At 37.0% G+C, this 19,749-nt stretch overlaps 1 protein-coding gene and 1 long non-coding RNA gene across 6 annotated transcripts in view; one reads left to right on the top strand and one right to left on the bottom strand.

Moving 5' to 3' along the window:
* Positions 1–13,935, bottom strand: part of LOC144295979 (uncharacterized) — a 38,158-nt gene extending 24,223 nt beyond the window's left edge. The window contains exons 1-4 of one of the 5 annotated variants that reach the window (XR_013363124.1): positions 13,208–13,381; positions 12,861–13,039; positions 12,154–12,237; positions 1,803–2,273 (exon numbers count right to left, since the gene is read on the bottom strand). This is a non-coding gene — a long non-coding RNA (uncharacterized LOC144295979). Of the gene's footprint in view, positions 1–1,802; positions 2,274–3,291; positions 3,338–12,153; positions 12,238–12,860; positions 13,040–13,207; positions 13,382–13,646 lie in introns of those variants that run through there. The other 4 variants (XR_013363123.1, XR_013363122.1, XR_013363125.1 and 1 more) reach the window with 4 other exon arrangements.
* ELP3 (elongator acetyltransferase complex subunit 3) overlaps positions 1–19,749 on the top strand; it is a 91,962-nt gene that overhangs the window by 64,765 nt on the left and 7,448 nt on the right. Inside the window, exons 11-14 of the mRNA XM_077868727.1 lie at positions 2,731–2,821; positions 5,506–5,571; positions 7,127–7,354; positions 8,533–8,614. Of these exons, the coding sequence (XP_077724853.1) occupies positions 2,731–2,821; positions 5,506–5,571; positions 7,127–7,354; positions 8,533–8,614 (467 nt within the window). The remainder of the gene's footprint in view (positions 1–2,730; positions 2,822–5,505; positions 5,572–7,126; positions 7,355–8,532; positions 8,615–19,749) is intronic.

Here is a 19,749-nt window from a genome sequence, read left to right as displayed (position 1 = left end):
AGGACCCAGAAACCAGCCTGAATCCATACACACTGGCCAAATCTAATTTAAGCAACAAAATAAATAACTTAGTATCAGATTACAACTCTTTGAATAAAACAGGAATCCATGAGTTCATAAGTGAATAAATAAATGGAGAAGAGAAAGTTCTTTGCACTAAAATACAAGCCCAACTAATAAATTCAGAAGGGATGATAATCACCAATTTGACAGTCATGATAGGGATGATGAAACAGTCATCAGTACATGTTACACTAGTAGTTGGAGAGTTGAGGAGGAACAAGATACTATTCTGATACTGGGTACTTGTTTCAGCTCTCATACTGTAAACAGGTGTCCTTTTCACAATCTACTAAATAACCCATTTTTTTCACAGTTTTGTGCTTTGTGTTGATTTTGCTGTTTAAAATGACCCCAAGCATAGTTCTGAAGTGCTGTCTAGCATTCCTAAGTACAAGAAAGTTGTAATGAGCCTTCTGAAGAAAATAAATATTAGATGAGCTTCATTAAGGAAAGAATTTTACTGCTGCTAGCCACAATATTATAAAGTATCTTTACACAGAAATATACATAAAACAGGGTTATGTATTGATCAGTTGAAGAAAATGTGATTAAGACTCACAGAAACCTAACCCTGCATTTTCTGTAGGAACAGTGCTTGAGTAATTGCAAATACAGTGTTCATGGCATCTTTATAGAATTTAAGTTCAGTGAATAACAAGAATCAAATGTATCTGTCATATAATGGGTACTAAAAGTGCTTGCACTGATTTTATCAGATTAATATCATATAACAAGTTTTAAAATTTTACTTTCAAGTTGTGAAAGTACATGTATTTGTGAATTATTTATAAAATGTTTCAGGGTAAATGGGGCACCTGGGTGTCTCAGTCAGTTAAGCATCTGACTTTGGCTCAGGTTATGATCTTAGGGTCCTGAAATTGAGCCCCAGAGCCCCACATCAGGCTCTGCACTGAGTGGGGAATCTGCTTCCCTTTCTCTTTGCCCCTACCCCCACTCGTGCACGCTCTCGCACGCTCTCTCTCTCTCTCTCAAATAAATAAAATCTTTAAAAATGTGTCAGGGCGAAAAAGGGCATTTAGAAAACTTGAACTTTGGCTTTCATAAATAAGAAACAGTAAAATATTTAAAACAGTATATTTGCACATTCCTTACTGAAATAAACCATATATATATATATATATTTTTTTTTTTTTTTTTTTACTTTACCAACTGTATTTAGCTGCATTTGATTACCTTTTTTTTTTTTTTAAGATTATTTTCTAGAGAGAGTGTGACAGGGAGGGAGAAAGGGAAAGAGAGTCACAAGCAGACTCTTCACTGAGCGCAGGGCCCCAAGTAGGGCTCAGTCTCACAACCTTGAGATCATGACCTGAACTGAAACCAAGAGACAGATGTTTAACCAACTGTGCCACCTAGGCGCCCCTACATCTGATTACTAATTAAAAATGTATTTGATTTTAAGAAATTATAGTTCCAAAGATAATAAATTAACTTTTTTGTCTAAAAACTCCAAGTAAATCATATATATTAACTAATCACACTAAAATATATTTTTTAATATCACTATCACTCTCAACTCCGTGGTGTGTCATTGTCTTAAAGAATTTTGGCTTATCATTGTTTTATGTAATGTCTAATGGAAATTGTGGATTCCAGAGCCTAATATATTTACTGTGTATAACTTTTAGTGCTAATTGATTGGTTTTTAATATTTTTGAGTGATTAAGAAATATCTTCCTAGAATCAAATGGATGAATTAGTTAATTGCATATACTTACTTAACATTTGGAAGGATGAGTAAAAAGAGAAGTAAAAGACTCAAGTTGACTCAAAAGCAAAAGAAAAGATATTTGTTGTCTTTTCAAATCTTCTAATGAACCAAATACTAGACAAAACAAATTGGAGACTTGTCTTTGAAAACAGACGTGCTAAGCATATTCTTTATATTTTTTTTAACTTCTATCTTCAGATACTGATTTTTGTCTAGAAGAGGCTGTTGGGGGCTACTAAAATAGGGCTCATAACTCAACTTTTGGTTGAAATCTCCTTGATGCCTGGCACTTTATGCTGTATGGATGCCAGGAATTAAAATTTATCTTCTCTTATCTTTAGGCAAGCTGTTAATCTTCTAATACCGAGTCACTTCTAATTTAGATTTCTAGGAAATGGGGTGGAATGATGGTATTCTTTGAGTCCAGTTGTTGGGTGAGCCAGGCTTTTGAGCTTCCTGGTTATTTGTCATTCAGCAACTGTATGGGGAAAAAAAAAAAAAAAAAAGCAACTGTATGGGGAAGTGTTTATAAGCTATTAATAAAGCAGTGCATTAATAATAATTATTATTTCTCCTCTTTAAACAAAGTGGATTTTATTTAAAAAGACAGTTGTATTTCTTGTTTTGCTTAGTGCAAATATCCCTTTAGCCAAAAATCATTACTAATAGTTATCAGACATTTATTTTAATACTTTGTAATCTTATAAAGTGATTTTCATTGGGTGTTTCTCGCAAAAATCCTGAGTGGTAGGTGAAAATCATAATTTCATGGATGGGAAAATTGAGGGACAGAGAAGTCCTGAACCTTGCTTCCTGTTTAGAATATTCTGCTTTTCTGATTTGCTTTGTAGATTTTTGTCTCCTTTTTTTAATATCCCTGCCTTGCTGCAGTAGAGAATAATTTGTATTTTGCAACAGCTGTTTTTCTTTTGCAGAGATATTCCAATGCCCTTAGTCAGCTCAGGAGTAGAGCATGGTAATTTGAGAGAGCTGGCATTTGCAAGAATGAAAGATCTTGGAATACAGGTAAGAGTCTGACCATACTTGTTAGGATCAAAGTAATCTGAAACACAAAACACTTTGATACTAACTTTGATACATGCTTACAGACTCACAAGTTTGATCAAAAAGTTTCATGTACTGAAGGCATTCTTACTCTGTAACATGAAGTTGAAACCAGTAGTTGCAAGGGCTGCATCTTAAACCCCTCTGCTTTCTTCTAAAAGAGTGGCAATTTAAGGGTTGCTTTTTCTACTACCTACTCAGATGCCAACTATGTGTGCTCAACTTTCTTTTTTAAATTTTGAAGTATTTATTTTTTTCTTTCTTTTGAAATCTTGAGTATTCAATTCTTGACTAGCATTGATAAAAGATATGAGTGCGCATTTGAAGAAACAATGATTACATGTGTAAAATGATTACCAAACAGTGCAGTTGCCCATATATGCTCAGTGTCCCTTGCCCTACTCCTTCCCTATGTCTGTTCAGGTACTCACTTATTTCGCAGATATTTCCTAAATAAACATCTTCTTTCTTCTGACCCTGGAAGTACAGAAGAGCCCAGGAATCTGCAACAATCTCTACAGATGACTTTTTAATCACAGGAAGGGGATTATGACATAAATTCACAGTGCCCTAGAAACTCTTTCTTAGAGCTACTAAAGAGAAAAGGCCAGGAGTGGAGTCAAGGCCTGATAATTGGTTCCTAGGCTCTGCCTTCTGCAATTTGGATTCACTAGGTCTGGAATGAAGCTGTGGACTGTTCTCATACACAGTAAAAACATGGACCACACTTTGAAAGACATCGTTTTGAGAATTGTATGTTTATGGACTTGCCCAAGATATTTTATTCTTCTAGTGAAATTATTATGGAGAAAACTTTTCAGAAAACTGTCCAGAGAAGAGTCTGTGAACATGATTGGCTTATTCTTTAAAAAAAAAAAAAAAGAAAGAAAGAAAGAAAGAAAAAGACAATTTTGGAATACAGGTTGTAGAAAAATAGCAAATGTGTTATTTTCAGTAATTAATAGCACTGAACAAGACTACATGCCTGTTCTGCTTCCCAATCTCTAGCTGTCCTTGTCTTCTGGCCCCTTTCTCCTCTGAGAATACCATAGCCAAAGTGATTGGCCTAGCCTGGTTATCCTAATAATCTCATCATCTAGCTATTGTCTTTAACCTAGTATTCCTTTTAAACCTTGATAGCCTCTCTCAAAGTAAACTGGGAAGACTAAAATTCAGTCATAACCAAAAATATCTAGTTCACATAGGCAGTGTCTTTACCATAAAATAAGCACACACCAATCTCTACTTTTAAAAAAGCATTCTCGGGGTATCTGGGTGGCTCAGTGGGTTAAGCTTCCAATTCTTGATTTTGGCTCAGGTTGTGATCTCAGGGTCTTGGGATCAGGCTCTACATCAGGCCTGTGCACTGGGCATGGAGCTTGCTTGGGATTCTCTCTCACGCTCACCCTCTGCATCCTTTCATAGCCCATCTCCCAAAGGCATACAGGTGTTCATTAAGAGCATGTGACTATGGTGTATTCACATGCAAACTACTGTACAGAACTGCCATAGCTAAAAAGACAACATCTAAATGTAATAGACTTGTGATTATAGAGACTTGTGATCCTTGCTTGCTGTATAATTTTAGAGTTCATAGAATCCACATCAGCAAAGCATTATTATCTTGAGCTGGTTCCTGGGACGTGGAAATAGCTTTGTTTTTATAGAACTGAATAATAAGCTCTTATTTTTCTTGTGGAATTCTATACATATATAACAGTACTTCATAAATATACTGTTTTAGTAGTATAGCTTGCATAGCATCATTACATTTCCTAGGATGATTTTTTTCTCACTGGTAGAAAATGTTAGAATCTTTGACAATAATTTTTACAATTTATTCTGTAGGAGAAAATGTGCCATATGACATAGAATGGAATACTGTAAGGATTTTGTAATTAAAAGCATCAGGCTATGTAGTATGCACAATGGGGTGTAGAATAGAAGTGAGAGTCACATCATATGAGTTTGGCCTTGCAGAGACCACACAATTAATGTGTATCATCTGGAGGCAGCTTTTTGCCTCCCAACAATGCTCTGGTGACTATCAAATTGTATAATAAATAGCTCTAGGTTCCTTCTTTTCTTCCTTTTTTCCTCCCTTCCTTCCTCCTATCCTTTCTTCCATGGTGCCCTTCTCTGCAAGAAAAAAAAAAAAAGCACAGCAGTCTTTCAGCATCCCTCTTTTTGGCATTGTAAAATGATACAAACATGGTAATGCTAAAAAAATTAACTGCCATAAAATGGTGAAGGTTTTAAAAAATTAGAAATGTGCCTTTTGTTCTTCTGTATCCATAGTTTTGGATTATACTTTGAGGTACAGTTATATCCCCTGGGTAAAACTATTTTCAGACTTTAGGACGTATGTTATTTACTTTGGGTATTATATATTGATTTCTGAATTCTAAGCTTGTTTTTAAAGCATTACTGTACTAACTTCATACTTTGTTTTCCCCTATCCCCAGATTTATTAAAGATGGTTTTATTTTTAAGTTATGTTCTTTTTATACCATTATAAATTTGTTCAAACTTAATTTTGAGCCCAGGGTTTGGTGGAAAGGTGTGAATAAAAATTGAATTAGTTAGCAGTTTTGTATTTGCCCCTCTCCTCCACCTTTTTTTTTTCTTTCTTTCTTTTTTGGCAGTGTCGAGATGTGAGAACTAGAGAGGTTGGAATCCAAGAAATTCATCACAAAGTACGGCCATACCAGGTTAGTTTCTTCATTTTATAGAGAGATTGGGTCCTGTTCATAAATTTTTGTCAAGCCTGAACCCACACTTTCTAACCAACAGGACTGATCCCTAGAAGCTAATAAGTAAGCAAGGAGTAATTAAGGATAGATACAGATGTCAAGACAGGAAAGGCAAATCTGAGGGTGACTGAATTGTAGAAGAGCCAGGCTAGGAAAACCAAGTCTGAGCTTCATTCTGAAATCAGCACAATCCACTAGAACTTTTCTTCAGGGTTGGAAATGTATAATCTGCATCATCCAATATGGTGTCACCCACCAATCACATGTCACATGTGACTAGTAGCGCTTGAAAAGTGGCTTGTGCAGCTCCAGAACTGTTTAATTAATTTAACTATAAATAGCCACATGTAGCTAGTAGCTACCTTGAGGTAAAGCTGGATGTGATGTTTATTTCTCTATGTACAACTATTAAATAATACTCCAGTGGTGATAATCAAATGAATATATGAGCCCTTTTCAGCAGGGGTTCCACAAAACTTAAGCCTAATTGTTTGTAATCAGTTAATTTCTCTCCTTATATAACTATAATGCCTAGCTGTGTGCCAAATTTCCTGGGAGAGTTAACTCTCTTGTGGAAACCCACTTGAGAAAGCCTATGATACTTGCATTGATATTTTTAACATTTGGGAATTTTTGAGGAGAAAAGTAGACCCAAACACAGTTAATCATTTTTTTCCAAATTCCTTTGCAAATCAGTTAGTTAGCAAACATTAAGTTTGAGAAGAAACATAAGCCTTAGTTTGAATCGTTCACCTTACTATGCGTACAGTCTGCCCATTTTTGAAATGTGTCTGGGTGTGACCATTCCCATATATGTAGGTTTCTCTGTGCATATTGTTACATATCATAGGTGCAAAGTTCAGTGGCCACTTAAACAATGATTTGAAGAGTCCAAAGCCTATGGATTGCTACCACAAGAGCTTTCCTCAAAAGCTACTTTCCAGTGCTTGAATTTTCTTGGACGTTTTAATCTTATAACTAACTAGGCATATTAGTTTAAAGGGCTCATGCCTTTAAAGGGAATGCCATACTTTCTTAAAATCTCATCAAGAAACAAATGACCAGTAACACAATTTTTTCCCCCAAAAGCAGGTTTTAGTGAAAGAGGTTAAAGGCTAGGAAATGAAACTATTGAACACCTGACTGTTCTGCGCCTCAGTGGTTCTCTCAGGAGCTACACATGTAACATAATGTATAATTTTACCTTGAGACTCTTCATGGAAGATCAGAGATTTAAGTACATAGAAGCATTTACTGAGCCAGGTCTCTGCAAGAATCTCAAAGTTAATGATGTTCAAATATGTTTTCTTTTTATAATATTCCACGAACAAGGCATGAACTCATTTAATCATTGATATTTGAGAGTAAACAAGTAAAAGAAGCATAATTCATGATTATTCATTCTTTATCCTTAGTTGAGTATATTAACCTTAGTAAGTACTTATAGAAACAAATTTTGTTCTCTAATTTAATTTTTTTTGTCTAATTTAAATTTTAAAAAAAATTTTTTTAGGTTGAATTGGTAAGGAGAGATTATGTTGCAAATGGTGGCTGGGAAACATTCTTATCATATGAAGACCCAGATCAAGACATTTTGATTGGCCTCCTGCGATTACGAAAGTGTTCAGAGGAAACCTTCCGTTTTGAATTGGTTGGAGGTGTTTCCATAGTTCGAGAGCTGCATGTGTATGGAAGTGTAGTCCCTGTGAGCAGTCGAGATCCTACTAAATTTCAGCATCAGGTATCCTGTATTCCATTTCTGTTTGACTGTAATTAAGAAATCGCCCAGTCAGTTAAGCATCTGACTCTTGATTTCAGCTCAGATCATGATCTCAGGGCTGTGAGATCGAGTCCCACATTGGGCTCTGTGCTGATCTTAGACTCTGCTTGAGATTTTCTCTCTCTGCCCCTTCCCTCTCCCCCCATTCCCCCACCTTACTCACTCTTATGGGCATATGCACTCTCTCTTTCTCAAAAATAGATTAATAAGGAAGAAAGGAAAGAGAGAGAGAGAGACAAAAATTGCCCAAAGGAGGGGGAAGGATTAGGTGGAGGGAGGGGACAGAGAAAGGGACAGTGAAAGAGGAAGGAGGAAAGGGAAAGGTAAGTACAGAAACCAAGGAACTAATATTTTATGTTGAGGGATTTTTTTTCTCCAAGTTGTACCCTTTTTGTATATGAGAGGGGAGGAAGTGAGAGACAAATTTGAGACTCAGTCAAGTAGAATATAGTATTAGATTGAACTTTATGAAATTGCTATTTTTGAAAGTCAGAAATGGTCTAATACCAGCTATTTGTTATGATTCAACTATGTATTATGAAATCAAAGCAGATGATAATGTAAAAGCACTTGTGAAATGTTAAAGCTCTTCATACATGCAAGCTGTATCTGATATATAGTGAAATGCTATTCCACTCCCCACAACCTAAACATAAATAAATAATTTTTTTTTTCAGATTTCTAGAAAATGGCTTAAAACCACTAATGTGGATATAGCATAAACCCTAAACTTGGTGATTTAAGAATATTGCCTAGTTTCAAAAACCTTTTAGAAATTGAAGAGGTGACTAATAGATACAAGATTAGATGCCCCAGACTTCATCACCTGGAGATTGCCTAGAGCTTATTTAAAAAGAGACAGGAGTTGAGAGGCAATTGCCCCTTCCTGTGATGAGACTACATCATCCACAGAATACCTTGTGATGGCTTTTGTTTCAAAATTATTGCCTTTTTTACTAGTCTGCTGCAGTGTATTTTTGGTATAATTGAATGGTTTCTCTTATTCCCTTTTTTTTTTTTTTTTTTTTGTCTCTCTTATTTTAGCAGATTTTAGCAACTACTGCATATTAGCCTTTTTGTTTTACGGCCCCTCTAATGACTTCCTTCTTAATTCCCTATCCCCCTCTTGCTCTTTCCAGGGATTTGGCATGCTGCTGATGGAGGAGGCAGAAAGAATAGCTAGAGAAGAACACGGGTCTGGGAGAATAGCTGTCATATCAGGTAACTAGGGGAGGACGGAGGTCATGATCCATTCACATTTTTAACTTGGTATCAGAATTAAAACGATCTCAGGCCTCTCTTGCCCCTATTTGTGATTATTCACAACTGGGCAGAGTATAATAGTGAAAGACTTGCGGTCAGACACAGAGTTCCTGCAAGGAGTTCGGTGGCATAGTTTCAGAAGCACTGCATCTCTGATTGGCAAGACCAGTAACTTGGGTCCCGTCTTCCTTGTTGTCTGTCACATCAGTCACCTGTCTGTCCCACTAGCTGTCAGGGGCATTTCCTCTCATACTCTGTGCCTGGTTACTCTGTCTGGGAAAATGAAATTTGGTGATAGGGATCCAAGAAAAAGTAAACCAATGTGGCCATTATCAATATTGGTGTTCAGAAACTTAGAATGGAACCTCAGTTGCCAGTACAGGATGTTTAAAGGTAGAGTTCTTTGCTCCTTAAATACTGCTCTCAGTGACTTTGCTTCTGGGAAACAGTTTTTCCCTGTTTGCAAGTTTTCCCATATTTGTCTAGGACATCAGATAACTGGGGAAGTGGGCACAAAAAGGGAATTCTGGTATGAATGGAGCAAGAAGTAGCATATGTACATATGTACTGTTTCACTCCTATACTTTGGTACTATATACTTAAAAAAAATTGCTATTCCCAGTAAGAAGCTAATGGGAAAAGCTGTAATCAGAACATAGGTTGTTTTTTCTCCAGCATTTCTTTTCCTATTAGAAAACATTCTTTTAAAAAAAAAAAAATTTATATATTTATTCATGAGAGACCCAGAGAGAGAGGCAGAGACACAGGCAGAAGGAGAAGCAGGCTCCATGCAGGGAGCCCAATGTGGGACTCAATCCTGGGACCCCAGGATCATGCCCTGAGCCTAAGGCAGACGCTCAACCGCTGAGCCACCCACGCGTCCCAGAAACATTCTCTCTTAAAGGCAGATTATTTTCTTTTAAGATCTTTTACATAATCCTTTCTGAAAATGAAAGTTGAAATGCATTTTTTTTAAAACAAATCAATAATTGTTGCTGATCAATAAATCAGTACCCTTGCTCAGGTTTTAATGATTATAATTATGAAAATGTAATGACCTAGTCTCACTTAATTGTTTAGTCTGGCTGTGGTTTTTGGCATTATCCAGGCAGATTAGTAAAAGATTTCTTAACATGGCTAGCTTTATATTTTTTCCTCTAAAATTTCACTAAAGAAGAGGGAACCAAATTAGGCTTACCCAATAGATACTGATATTTGTAATAAAAAATATTTACCTCTCAACTGTTTAACCTGTGGTTGTTTAGAAGTCAGCCTTTCTTGGTACCAGGAAAGGTACCAGGTACTCAGGACTCCTACACAAATCTGTGGGGGTCAAGAGCACCTGAAATTTCAGTGGTCCCTTTTGCTAGAGCACTGTCAGTGTTTTCAGCACAATACTTCTCGAGCTTTAAATGTACTTGTATTTTACCTGGAAATCTTGTTAAAATGTACATTCTGACACATTCAGTCTGAGGTAGGGCTTCAGAGCCTGCATTTCTAACCAGCTCACAGTGATACCTATGCCAGTTGTCTCTTCTGACCACATTTTGAGTAACAGGATTTTCATATTCTTGTACAAATCATTAAGATGAGGATACTCTCTGTGGCCCCGGCAGTGCCTGTACTCCCACAGTCTGCTATGCAATCACATGGTTTTCTGGTATCTGTGGGAGCATAATCAATTTTAAAACTGAAGAGCATTGGTAGATTCTTTCACTTCTCCACATTATTTCATTAGCCTTCATAACATCTCTCTCTTTTTAGAAATGTTACATGCAGAGAGGCCCCCTGATTTGCCTGAGTTCTATTCAGTTGTCCATAAGAGCCTCAGTTTTGTTTTTTTATGAGTAGGATGTCTTTCTAAGTGGAAATCAGTTTCTGTCCTCTTTCTAGCTTTTTATCGTAATCTAAATAATAGCTCAATTTCAGATCATCTGCCTGTAGAATTTTTAAAATAATAAGAAGAGACTTACTGGAAATAGCAGGGAAGAACTTTTCTGCTTATCAGCACTATGATAGGACCACCAAATTTCTGTATGGGGGTTTCCTTTGGCCAGTGAGTTTCTGTCGGAGCAGTCCTGGATTGTCTTTTGAACCAAACTGAGTTCTATGAGACGAAGGAAGTATTACTTCCTGTCACTCTAGTCTATAAAGCTTTCTATTGGGGAAAGCACATAATGCTTTGACTTTCTCTTTGACTCAACATCTGATCACCTTTCAAATGAAAAAACCAAGAACATTTGCTCTTTGTATGGTGCATTTTATTTCTCTAATTTAGAAATGTGTTACTGTTCCAGTTACGTTTCTGAGTCAGATACCTGAGATGTTCATAATTCAGAACTTTGAGTAGTGCAGATTTAATGTATTATCATGTCTTATTTAAAATTTAAATTCAGTTTGCCAACATATAGTACATCATTATTTTCCAGTGTAGTTTTCAGTAATTCATCAGTTGTGTATAACACCCAATGCTCATCACATCACATGCCCTCATCAATGCCCATCACCCGGTACCCCCTCGCTCATCACCTTCCCCTTCAGCAACCCTCGGTTTGTTTCCCAGATTTAAGAGTGTCTCATGGCTTGTCTTCCTCTCTGATTTTTCCCCATGCAGATTCCTCGCCCACCCTTATGGTCCCTTGCACTATTTATCTTCCACAAATGATATCACATATCTTTTATGTTGCTTTTGTCCTTCCATGGTTGCTCATTTTTTACTTTGGACTTTCTGCTTTGAGTACAATGAGTGTGTGTGGGTGGTGGGGGGGGAGGTTGTGTTTTAAATTATTTTTGCAAAGAGTCAAACAGTTGTTCTCCATAAATTGATCCTTGGAATGAAAATCTCTGATCACAGTGGTGTTTGTGCACTGTGCTTAGTCACAGTGCTTAATTAGATGTACTGTATAGGAAGTGACATGTGGTAGGGGGAAGGCATTCCATTTGGATTCCATTCCTGTGTTGACAGTAGCACTCCTTGTGATCTTGGATAATTTCACTTGATCTCCATGGACCTTTCTTTCCTTACTAAAAACAACTGAGGTAGGTTATCTTTTACAGTTCTAGCAGTCTAGAACTCTGCCCCTCGGTGTCTTCAGAGTAACCAATTTTGTTTTACTGATTACATTTTAAATAGATTCTTTTCTGAAATCATGTTAGAAAGCCCTTTAATTTCATTAGTAATTGAGTTTGGTCTCCTTGTACACTGGGTATTTGATGATAAAAATTATACAGTTTCCCGTTAGGTAGGTTATCCTATCCATGATTTGTGGATGCATAGTGACTTCAGTCACAGCTTGGTGATACTTTGTGACCTAAGTGTCCTCTGTTTTTTTTCTGACCTTGCCCTTGATTTGTAAATCATCCTTGTTCTGATCTGTAGGATTTTATACACAGTGGTGGCCTAGATAGTCTGTCCTGGCATAACTAGTAGCTTAAGCAAGGGAGAGACAGGTCATTTATCATTCTGGTTACTGTGACTGTAAGAGCAATGTACTTACGTAGAGTTTTTTTTAATTACATTCTGATTCATTATGACTTCCTCTCAACTTGCCAGCAGATTTTCTGTCACTTGGATTTATAATCTATGATTCCAGACAATATGATTAACTACACAGTAGATCTGATTTGAATCACTAGTCAGAAAGTCTCCATGTGTTCTATTTTTCCCTATTAAAAACAAGTCAGGGGCAGCCCGGGTGGCTCAGTGGTTTAGCACCGCCTTCGGCCCAGGGTCTGATCCTGGAGAACCGGGATCAACTCTCACGTCTGGCTCCCTGCATGGAGCCTGCTTCTCCCTCTGCCTGTGTCTCTGCCTCTCTCTCTCTCTCTCTCTCTCTCTCTGTCTCTCATGAATAAATAAATAAAATCTTTAAAAAAATAAAAATAAAAACAAATCAGTTTTTCTTTGTTACCTCAAATATATTTTGTTCCTAGAGGTTATATACTGAATATTTTATAGCTGGTTGATCCTTTTTTAAAAGATTAACTTTATAGCTATATGAGAAAATTGCAAATTTTCTTGTTTATTGAAGTCAAATGAAGCACCTTCTTACACTTTTGAGATTATTTTTATAGTATGTATATTTGTCTCAGTAAGTAAACTGTGTTTTAAGGTTAACCATCAACTATAAATATGAGAATTAAAGCAAAAATGAAATAAATATTTGGCTTCATCAACATCAAAATCACCAAGCGTATCAAGTACCTCCTGTGCTCACGGAACCAGCATTGAGAGGATAGAAGAGTACAAGATGCTGCCCTGTCTTTGAGGGATGTTGCTGTTGGGCTGCACAGCCAACTCAGTCTTCACCCCACAGATTATCCCTAACTGCAGAGGAAGATAAATTTTTCTCTCTGCTTACATCTCAACGCATGATTAATTGCCTAAAAATAAGAAAATAATCTTTTTCTACATACAAAAATAGGTAAATCGATAGGATAAGAACAACCAGTTTACAAAATAATGTGTAGGCAGTTAATTACCGCTAAGTATCAAAGCAGGTAATTAGTCCCCATTACATCCAAGTGCTTTAGTATCTTTCCCCAACTTACTCATGTAGCTTCTATCAACATATATCTGTTTAAGGTTAACAAATTGTATCAACTTAAAAGCCATGATGCTTATCTGTTTCTGATGAACATTCTTTCTAATACATTAAGATGAAGCAGTTTTTTCTCTTCCCTATATGGTGGTATAAAGTGCAAGTGATTATACTGTAGAACCTAACTACAACATTTGAAATGCCATCACTAATAATCACCATGGAAACTGAAGATCTCTGATGTTACACTGCCCGTACCATTTCCAAAAGGGCAAATAGAACTATTGATAGCTACTATTTAAAAAGTCACTTAATAGCCCCAACAGAATGGTTTTTTTCTTTTGGCAATTTTGGCTAGGTATCAGATCCAATCATGTTACCATTTCTGTTTGCCAAGCTAATTGCTATGCATCAAGACGAACAGCTATTCCCCAAGCTCCCCCCAGTACCTTCGTCATAAGCAGTATTCTATTTGTGTTCTTTCAAGTAGAAAATTAATATGGCCATTGGCCAAGAATTGTACAAGGCTGATAGATCACACAGTGGTGGTGAGAAATGAGGAAAATGCCTGAATGGTTGATGGCAGAAATTACTAAAGTCAGAGACTGTTAGCCATTTTGTTTAAACCCATTAAACAGGCAAAGAAGAAAGCAGGGGAGAAGATAAATACACAGGGTGAGTAAACCATAAACCTTAAATATAGAGTGAGTAAAGGAGTCATTGTAGAGATGACATCATTCTAAATCACAATGCTCAGAATATGATTCTAAAGCTACATCTACAATGCCTACTAGTGAAAAAACATCAATGTAACTGTGCCTTATATAATCTAGTATGGTTTCCCAAGACTGAAATTAATAGTCTGGTACCCCAGAGCCAGTGTTTAATGATATGTGGGCAGAAAATAGCAGTCGATGATTTCATTAAACTACAAATGGCTTAGATTTACTTACTGGACCCAGAAACTTCACCTGTATTCCAGGCTACATCCGGTCTCCCTTTATTTAAGGTGAAGGTAATTTTATTCTTTGCATTAAAATCTAGGTGAAAAGCAGTATGCATTTGTAACTAGATCTGTCTGGTAAGGAACTCAAAATCCTTACCAAAATGCCTAGAAAAGCTTTTCCTCATTTGGGCTTATCTGTTTGCTGATGGACACAGGAAGCCTGCCAAAGGCAAACCAGTTTGTGCCACATGTGCATAGCACTTCTCAGAAAGGAGGGGAATAGATTGTTTGCTCTCTTGTAGTTCCTGTCTCATCCCTTTACATAATTTATCTTTTAATAAACTAGCCCCTAATTAAATGCACATTGTTAGTGTTCTGTATATTTCTCTATTTCTTCTGCTTCGATATTCTAACAATTATACATACTTTTGATGCATGTTCCCATAGGGTTTTATCATGGTGGTGGCTGATATCTTTCTTTTTAAAGACAATAGATATAACATAAAATATTGCTTTGTTCCCAGGATTTTATTGATTTTAGTATCAGTATTAATCAGACTAGCATTGATGACATAGAATACTATTTTCCTAGATAAGAAATTAGCTAAATGTTTGCTCATTGGTGTCTGTATTGCCACTGGGTAAAAATGCCACTGTGGAGACATTGTTGCCCAGCTCCTCTCAGGATTCTTTAGTCCCTGACTTGTTATTTATTCATTTGTAGATGAATCAGGTACCACATTATAGTACTTTGCATATCCAGTACATTATACTTATCCCTCTCTTAGTATCTCATGACCATATTAATTAATTAATATTTTTCAGATATTCCTGAATCAGTCACTAGTGAGTTTCCACTGTTTGGATCTTGTCAACAACTGAATTCATGGTGAGGTTACCTAGGCAGAAGCTAGTGATATGGGTAGGTAGTAACTTGTTGGGCCTTGAGGAACAGTATCTGGCAAGTGCTGATGCTCTTCCCAGGTCCTTGCTAGCAAGTTTCCTTGTGTCTCAGAAATGTGCACATTAATGTCCTAGAGGACAGCTTTGCTAATATTGACACACATCTGTATGCTTTCTCTCCCCATTGTTGTCCCTCTTAGTTTATGAATGTTGAGAATTATTACTGTGTGCTTCTGCTTGGGAAGAGAAATAGTGTTATATCGTGTGGCTCCTAATAACATTCCTGAGAGGTCTGGGAGCTTTGATAGAAACAACTATCTTTATTGTAAAGTTAGACACTTCACAGGCTTTTTCTGAGGAGCGAAGCCTTTTCCAGAGGGGTCTAGTCTAGATTACTCATCATCTGCTGTCACAAAATCTGTTTTTATTTTGTTACAATGTTAATTCCCTATCAATGTAACTTTCATATGATTAGTACTGCTCTTTTTTGTAAATATTTGACATTGCTATAATGCATTCAATGTAATAAATCTTTCTGCTTTTAGATCTATTAGAGGCAAGGATTTGACAGAGTTTTCCCTTTTGCATGAGCAGATCACTAAATAATGCTGGAAAATATTGATGCTGCCCTTCCTTAGCAACGAAGATACTGCTTTTATGGAGTCTTTTAGTTTACGCATTTCTAATTCCAACAGAGCATAACACAGGGAATTTCTTACTCTTTGGTCAGCTTGGCTTAAACTGTTGTCTCTGACTAATAGCTCACATTTTAAGACATTAACTGGTGGATTTAGGGATCCGGATAGTGGCCGTGAGATATAATGTTTCCTTATGCTTATCCCCCCATCCTTTATCTCTCTGAGCATCCAGTTGTCCAGTTTGTCCACTATTTATGAATGAATTACTGATGTTTGGTATGCCAGTCCAGAAGTCCCAGATCTATACCATATGTGCTCTATTACCTCTTACTGCAAATCCTACCGGTTACTGATTGTTTTGGTTTTTTTCTTGTTGTGTAACACACCACACCAAAATTTAGTGGCTTAAAGAACCACCGTTTTATTTTCTTAGTGATTCTGTGGGTTAGAGAAATTCAGCAGATCCTAGAGAGGATGGTTCATTTGTTTTATGATGTCTAGAGCCTTCACTAGGGTGGCTTCAGTGGCTGTCAGTTGACTAGGTTGGCTTGTCTGAGTCTCAGTTCTAGCTAGTAGCAGGTGCTCAGTTGAGACTGTCAATATGAGCACCTTGGTTCTTTTCCACATAACTCACACATCCCGTAGCTTGAAGGCTGAGCTCTGAAAGGAAGGGGAATCGAGACTTGGGCTTAGAAGTCCCAGAACATCTTATATTCATTATCTGTTGCTGTGTAATAAATAACCACAAAACTAGTGGTTGAAAACAAGCAGTTTATCACACAGTTTCTGTAGGTCAAAAATCTAAAGTAATTTAGCTGGGTACCTCTGGCTCAGGTATCTCATAAAGCTGCAGTTAAAGTATCAACTGGGGATATAATCATTTTAGGATTCAGTTGGGGTTGAAAGACCCAATGCCAGGTTACCATGTGGTTTTGGCAGGCCTCAGTTCCTCACAGGCTGTCGGTTTTAGGGCCACAGTTCCTCACCATGCCATGTGGGTCTCTCTACAGAGTTGTTCATCATGTGTCAGCTGTTTCCCCCAGTAAAGTGATCACAGAGACAGAGAGTTGCTTATAACAACTTACTGGTTGCTCTCAGTGTCTTATTAAGATCTAGTGTCCCAAAATAGTTGGTTCTATTTTTTCCAGTTTCAGTGGAGGGACTGATCTCTAGAATTTCCTATTCCAGCATTTGCTCTTTTAAAGTCTGTTTTTTAAGACTATAAATAGAAGGATCCCACTTCCTATCAGGTTACAGGTGGCAGAGTCTTCAACTTCTGCAGAGACACACTAATAATTTGGGACATGAGCAAAGTAGTGAGAATGATCTGTGACATACCAATATTCTACACTGATATGAACAGAGCCACTCCATTTTGGAGTGGAGTAAATTTAAATACTTAAAATTTAGAAGATTACGGGCTCTCCTATATCAGATACCCTATGAAGGGAAGAAACCTAAGAGCTGTAGGATAACCTGCCACCATCACCCTACTCTTAAGTTAACTTTCATTTAGATTCTCTTTAAGTGCTTTATAAGTTACCTACTTTTATTCATTGAGATACTTTTATTCATTCAGTTTGTCTTTGTTATCTTGGTATAGCCATTTCAGAATGGATAGAAGCACTTTTAGGCTGCTGGGTAGCAGGTTGGATCTTGTAACTCTGCTCACATATTATCTGTATCTTCCAAAGTATTGGAAAATAAGGTACTAAGGTGCTATATTAATGGCTTTGAATAATCAACTGCTCTATGTGGGTAACTTTAAGATTTTTTTTAAGAACAGGAAAAAAAACCTCTTTCAAAGATTTAAGGTCATTGAGTTAATTGGTTCATTATCAAACATTCTGAATAAAAACCTTTTCCTCGGGATCCCTGGGTGGCGCAGCGGTTTGGCACCTGCCTTTGGCCCAGGGCGCGATCCTGGAGACCCAGGATCGAATCCCACGTCAGGCTCCCAGTGCATGGAGCCTGCTTCTCCCTCTGCCTATGTCTCTGCCTCTCTCTCTCTCTCTCTCTCTGTGTGTGTGTGACTATCATAAATAAATAAAAAAAAATAAAAAAAAAACCTTTTCCTCGCATATGTGCTCATTGTTGAAGAGTGAAATATTGCCATCCAGCTAAGAGATCAATGAGATATAATAAAGTCTCATTTTAGTACCAAATGAATGAAACTAATGAATACATTTGCCTTGTATTAATGCTACTAGGCATATATCAAACACTCAATAATTGATTAATTGAACCCCAAAGTAATTAAAACAGTTTATTTTACTGATTTTTTTAAAAATGATCATGAATCCATCATCCCAATCATTGCACCTACTCAGAAAAATCAGATGTAAGTTTCAAAGGATAGATTTAGCATATTTTCTCTTTTCAAGTTTGGCTTTGGGAATGTGATGTGGGCTGAATTTCAATTCAGTCCAACACATGACTAGCAATGAAGGGGACAGTCTTGTGTCTTAACAGAGGTAGTATCAAACTAACACATATATTGACTCTATCCCATTCTCTCCCCACTTCCTGGGACTGCATTTAAACATTTGTTAGTCCTACTCATTGTATCCATTGTGTCTCATACCCTCTTTCCCTACCCCTACTGTTTTGTTTTTCCATGTGTCATTGTTAATATTTTCTTCTTAGTTTACAGTTTACTAATTCAGTCTAACCTACTGCTAAACTCATTGAGGACTTAATTCTCATTTTATTTTTCAATTCTTTGATTTCTAGTATCTTTTTCATCTGTTACATCATGTTTTATAGTTTCTTGTCGCTTTTAAACAGTCTTAAAGTCAGCTTCTATCTCAATGAATGTAGTAAGCATAGCTTTTCTACAATTTGCATCAAATGACCTCAGATCTGGAGTACTGATAGTCTCTTGTTACCCTGTTCTTTTGTTTCAAAGTATACCTCATCATTTTTTATTTGCTGAGCATTTTATTAGAGAGTTTGCTTTCAAGAATACTTCAAGACCAGATGATGTTAGCTTCTTCCAAGGAGGATTTCTGTTTTCCTTTCACCAGGGCATCTAAGAGCACTGGTTGTCCAAGAGCAAGGCTTGCAGTTTATTTAGGTTGTTTGAATGACCCACTCCCCAGCAATCCCTCTCTCCACTTCAAAGTCGAGCCTTTCAAAGACAGTCCAGAAAGGAGATTGTTATGGTGGAGTCTGTGCCTTTACCAGGCTCTGAATTCAGACCCCTGTCTGTTCCGTCTCCTTGAGTCTTTGAAGCAACTCTGGCTTTCAGTTACTCCCACAATCCAGACTGGACCCTTTTGTGGAAAGGAGTAAGATGAGCGGTGGCCATGTGACATCTGCCCTGTCCCACTTATCTCCAGCTAGTCTCTGTGGATCTCAGCTGCTCTTCCTGGATTGGCAAACACCACTGAGGCACAAAAGTCTCTAGCTCACCTTTTCTCCTTTTCTCTGCCTGATAAGAACTGTTAACTTTTTTTTTTTTTTTTTTTTTTTTTTTTTTACTGGAAGCATTTTGAGTTTGTCCAAATTTTTAAATTAAATTGTTCTCAGCTGGAAAGTTAACCTTAATCATTTAGTGTGCAGAGTCCAGGGTGAAGTCACCTTCTTTTCTATAAGTTTCATAGTCCTGACTTGACTCCCCTTCCTCTGAGATCTGGTTTCCATCATTGCTCCATCTTTGTTGCTTTTTCCCTCCAAACTCTATATTGTATTTTTCTTCATTTTAAAAGGGGTGACCACAATTTATCAAGCTGTCACTGAAAAGTAATAGTAGGTATCACATTTGTAAGCCATGTCTGCTTACAAAGTTTATTATTGCCTACCTATGTTATCAGACCCTTTTATGTAACTTTTTCTTACTGAGCCCAGTTAGTGAAATGAAAGTAAGATTACCATGTTTATTTCATCTGGTGATTTATCAAAAACGATCCTCAAAAACTAGACAGAGATGTGAGAGGTAAGGTGATGAAGACAAGCCACTTAGTTGTCCATTCTATTTATCTGAAATACCGTGAGCGGTGGAGACAAGGGACCTGGGTCCGAGTTACAGTTCTGCTTCCTAACTCTTTGACCTTTCATTAGGAC

This window comes from Canis aureus, chromosome 24 (genome assembly GCF_053574225.1).
Source record: "Canis aureus isolate CA01 chromosome 24, VMU_Caureus_v.1.0, whole genome shotgun sequence".
Taxonomy (NCBI): Eukaryota; Metazoa; Chordata; class Mammalia; order Carnivora; family Canidae; genus Canis; species Canis aureus.
Note: the sequence above shows the minus strand (reverse complement) of the source record. Positions and strands in the feature narration are given on the sequence as shown.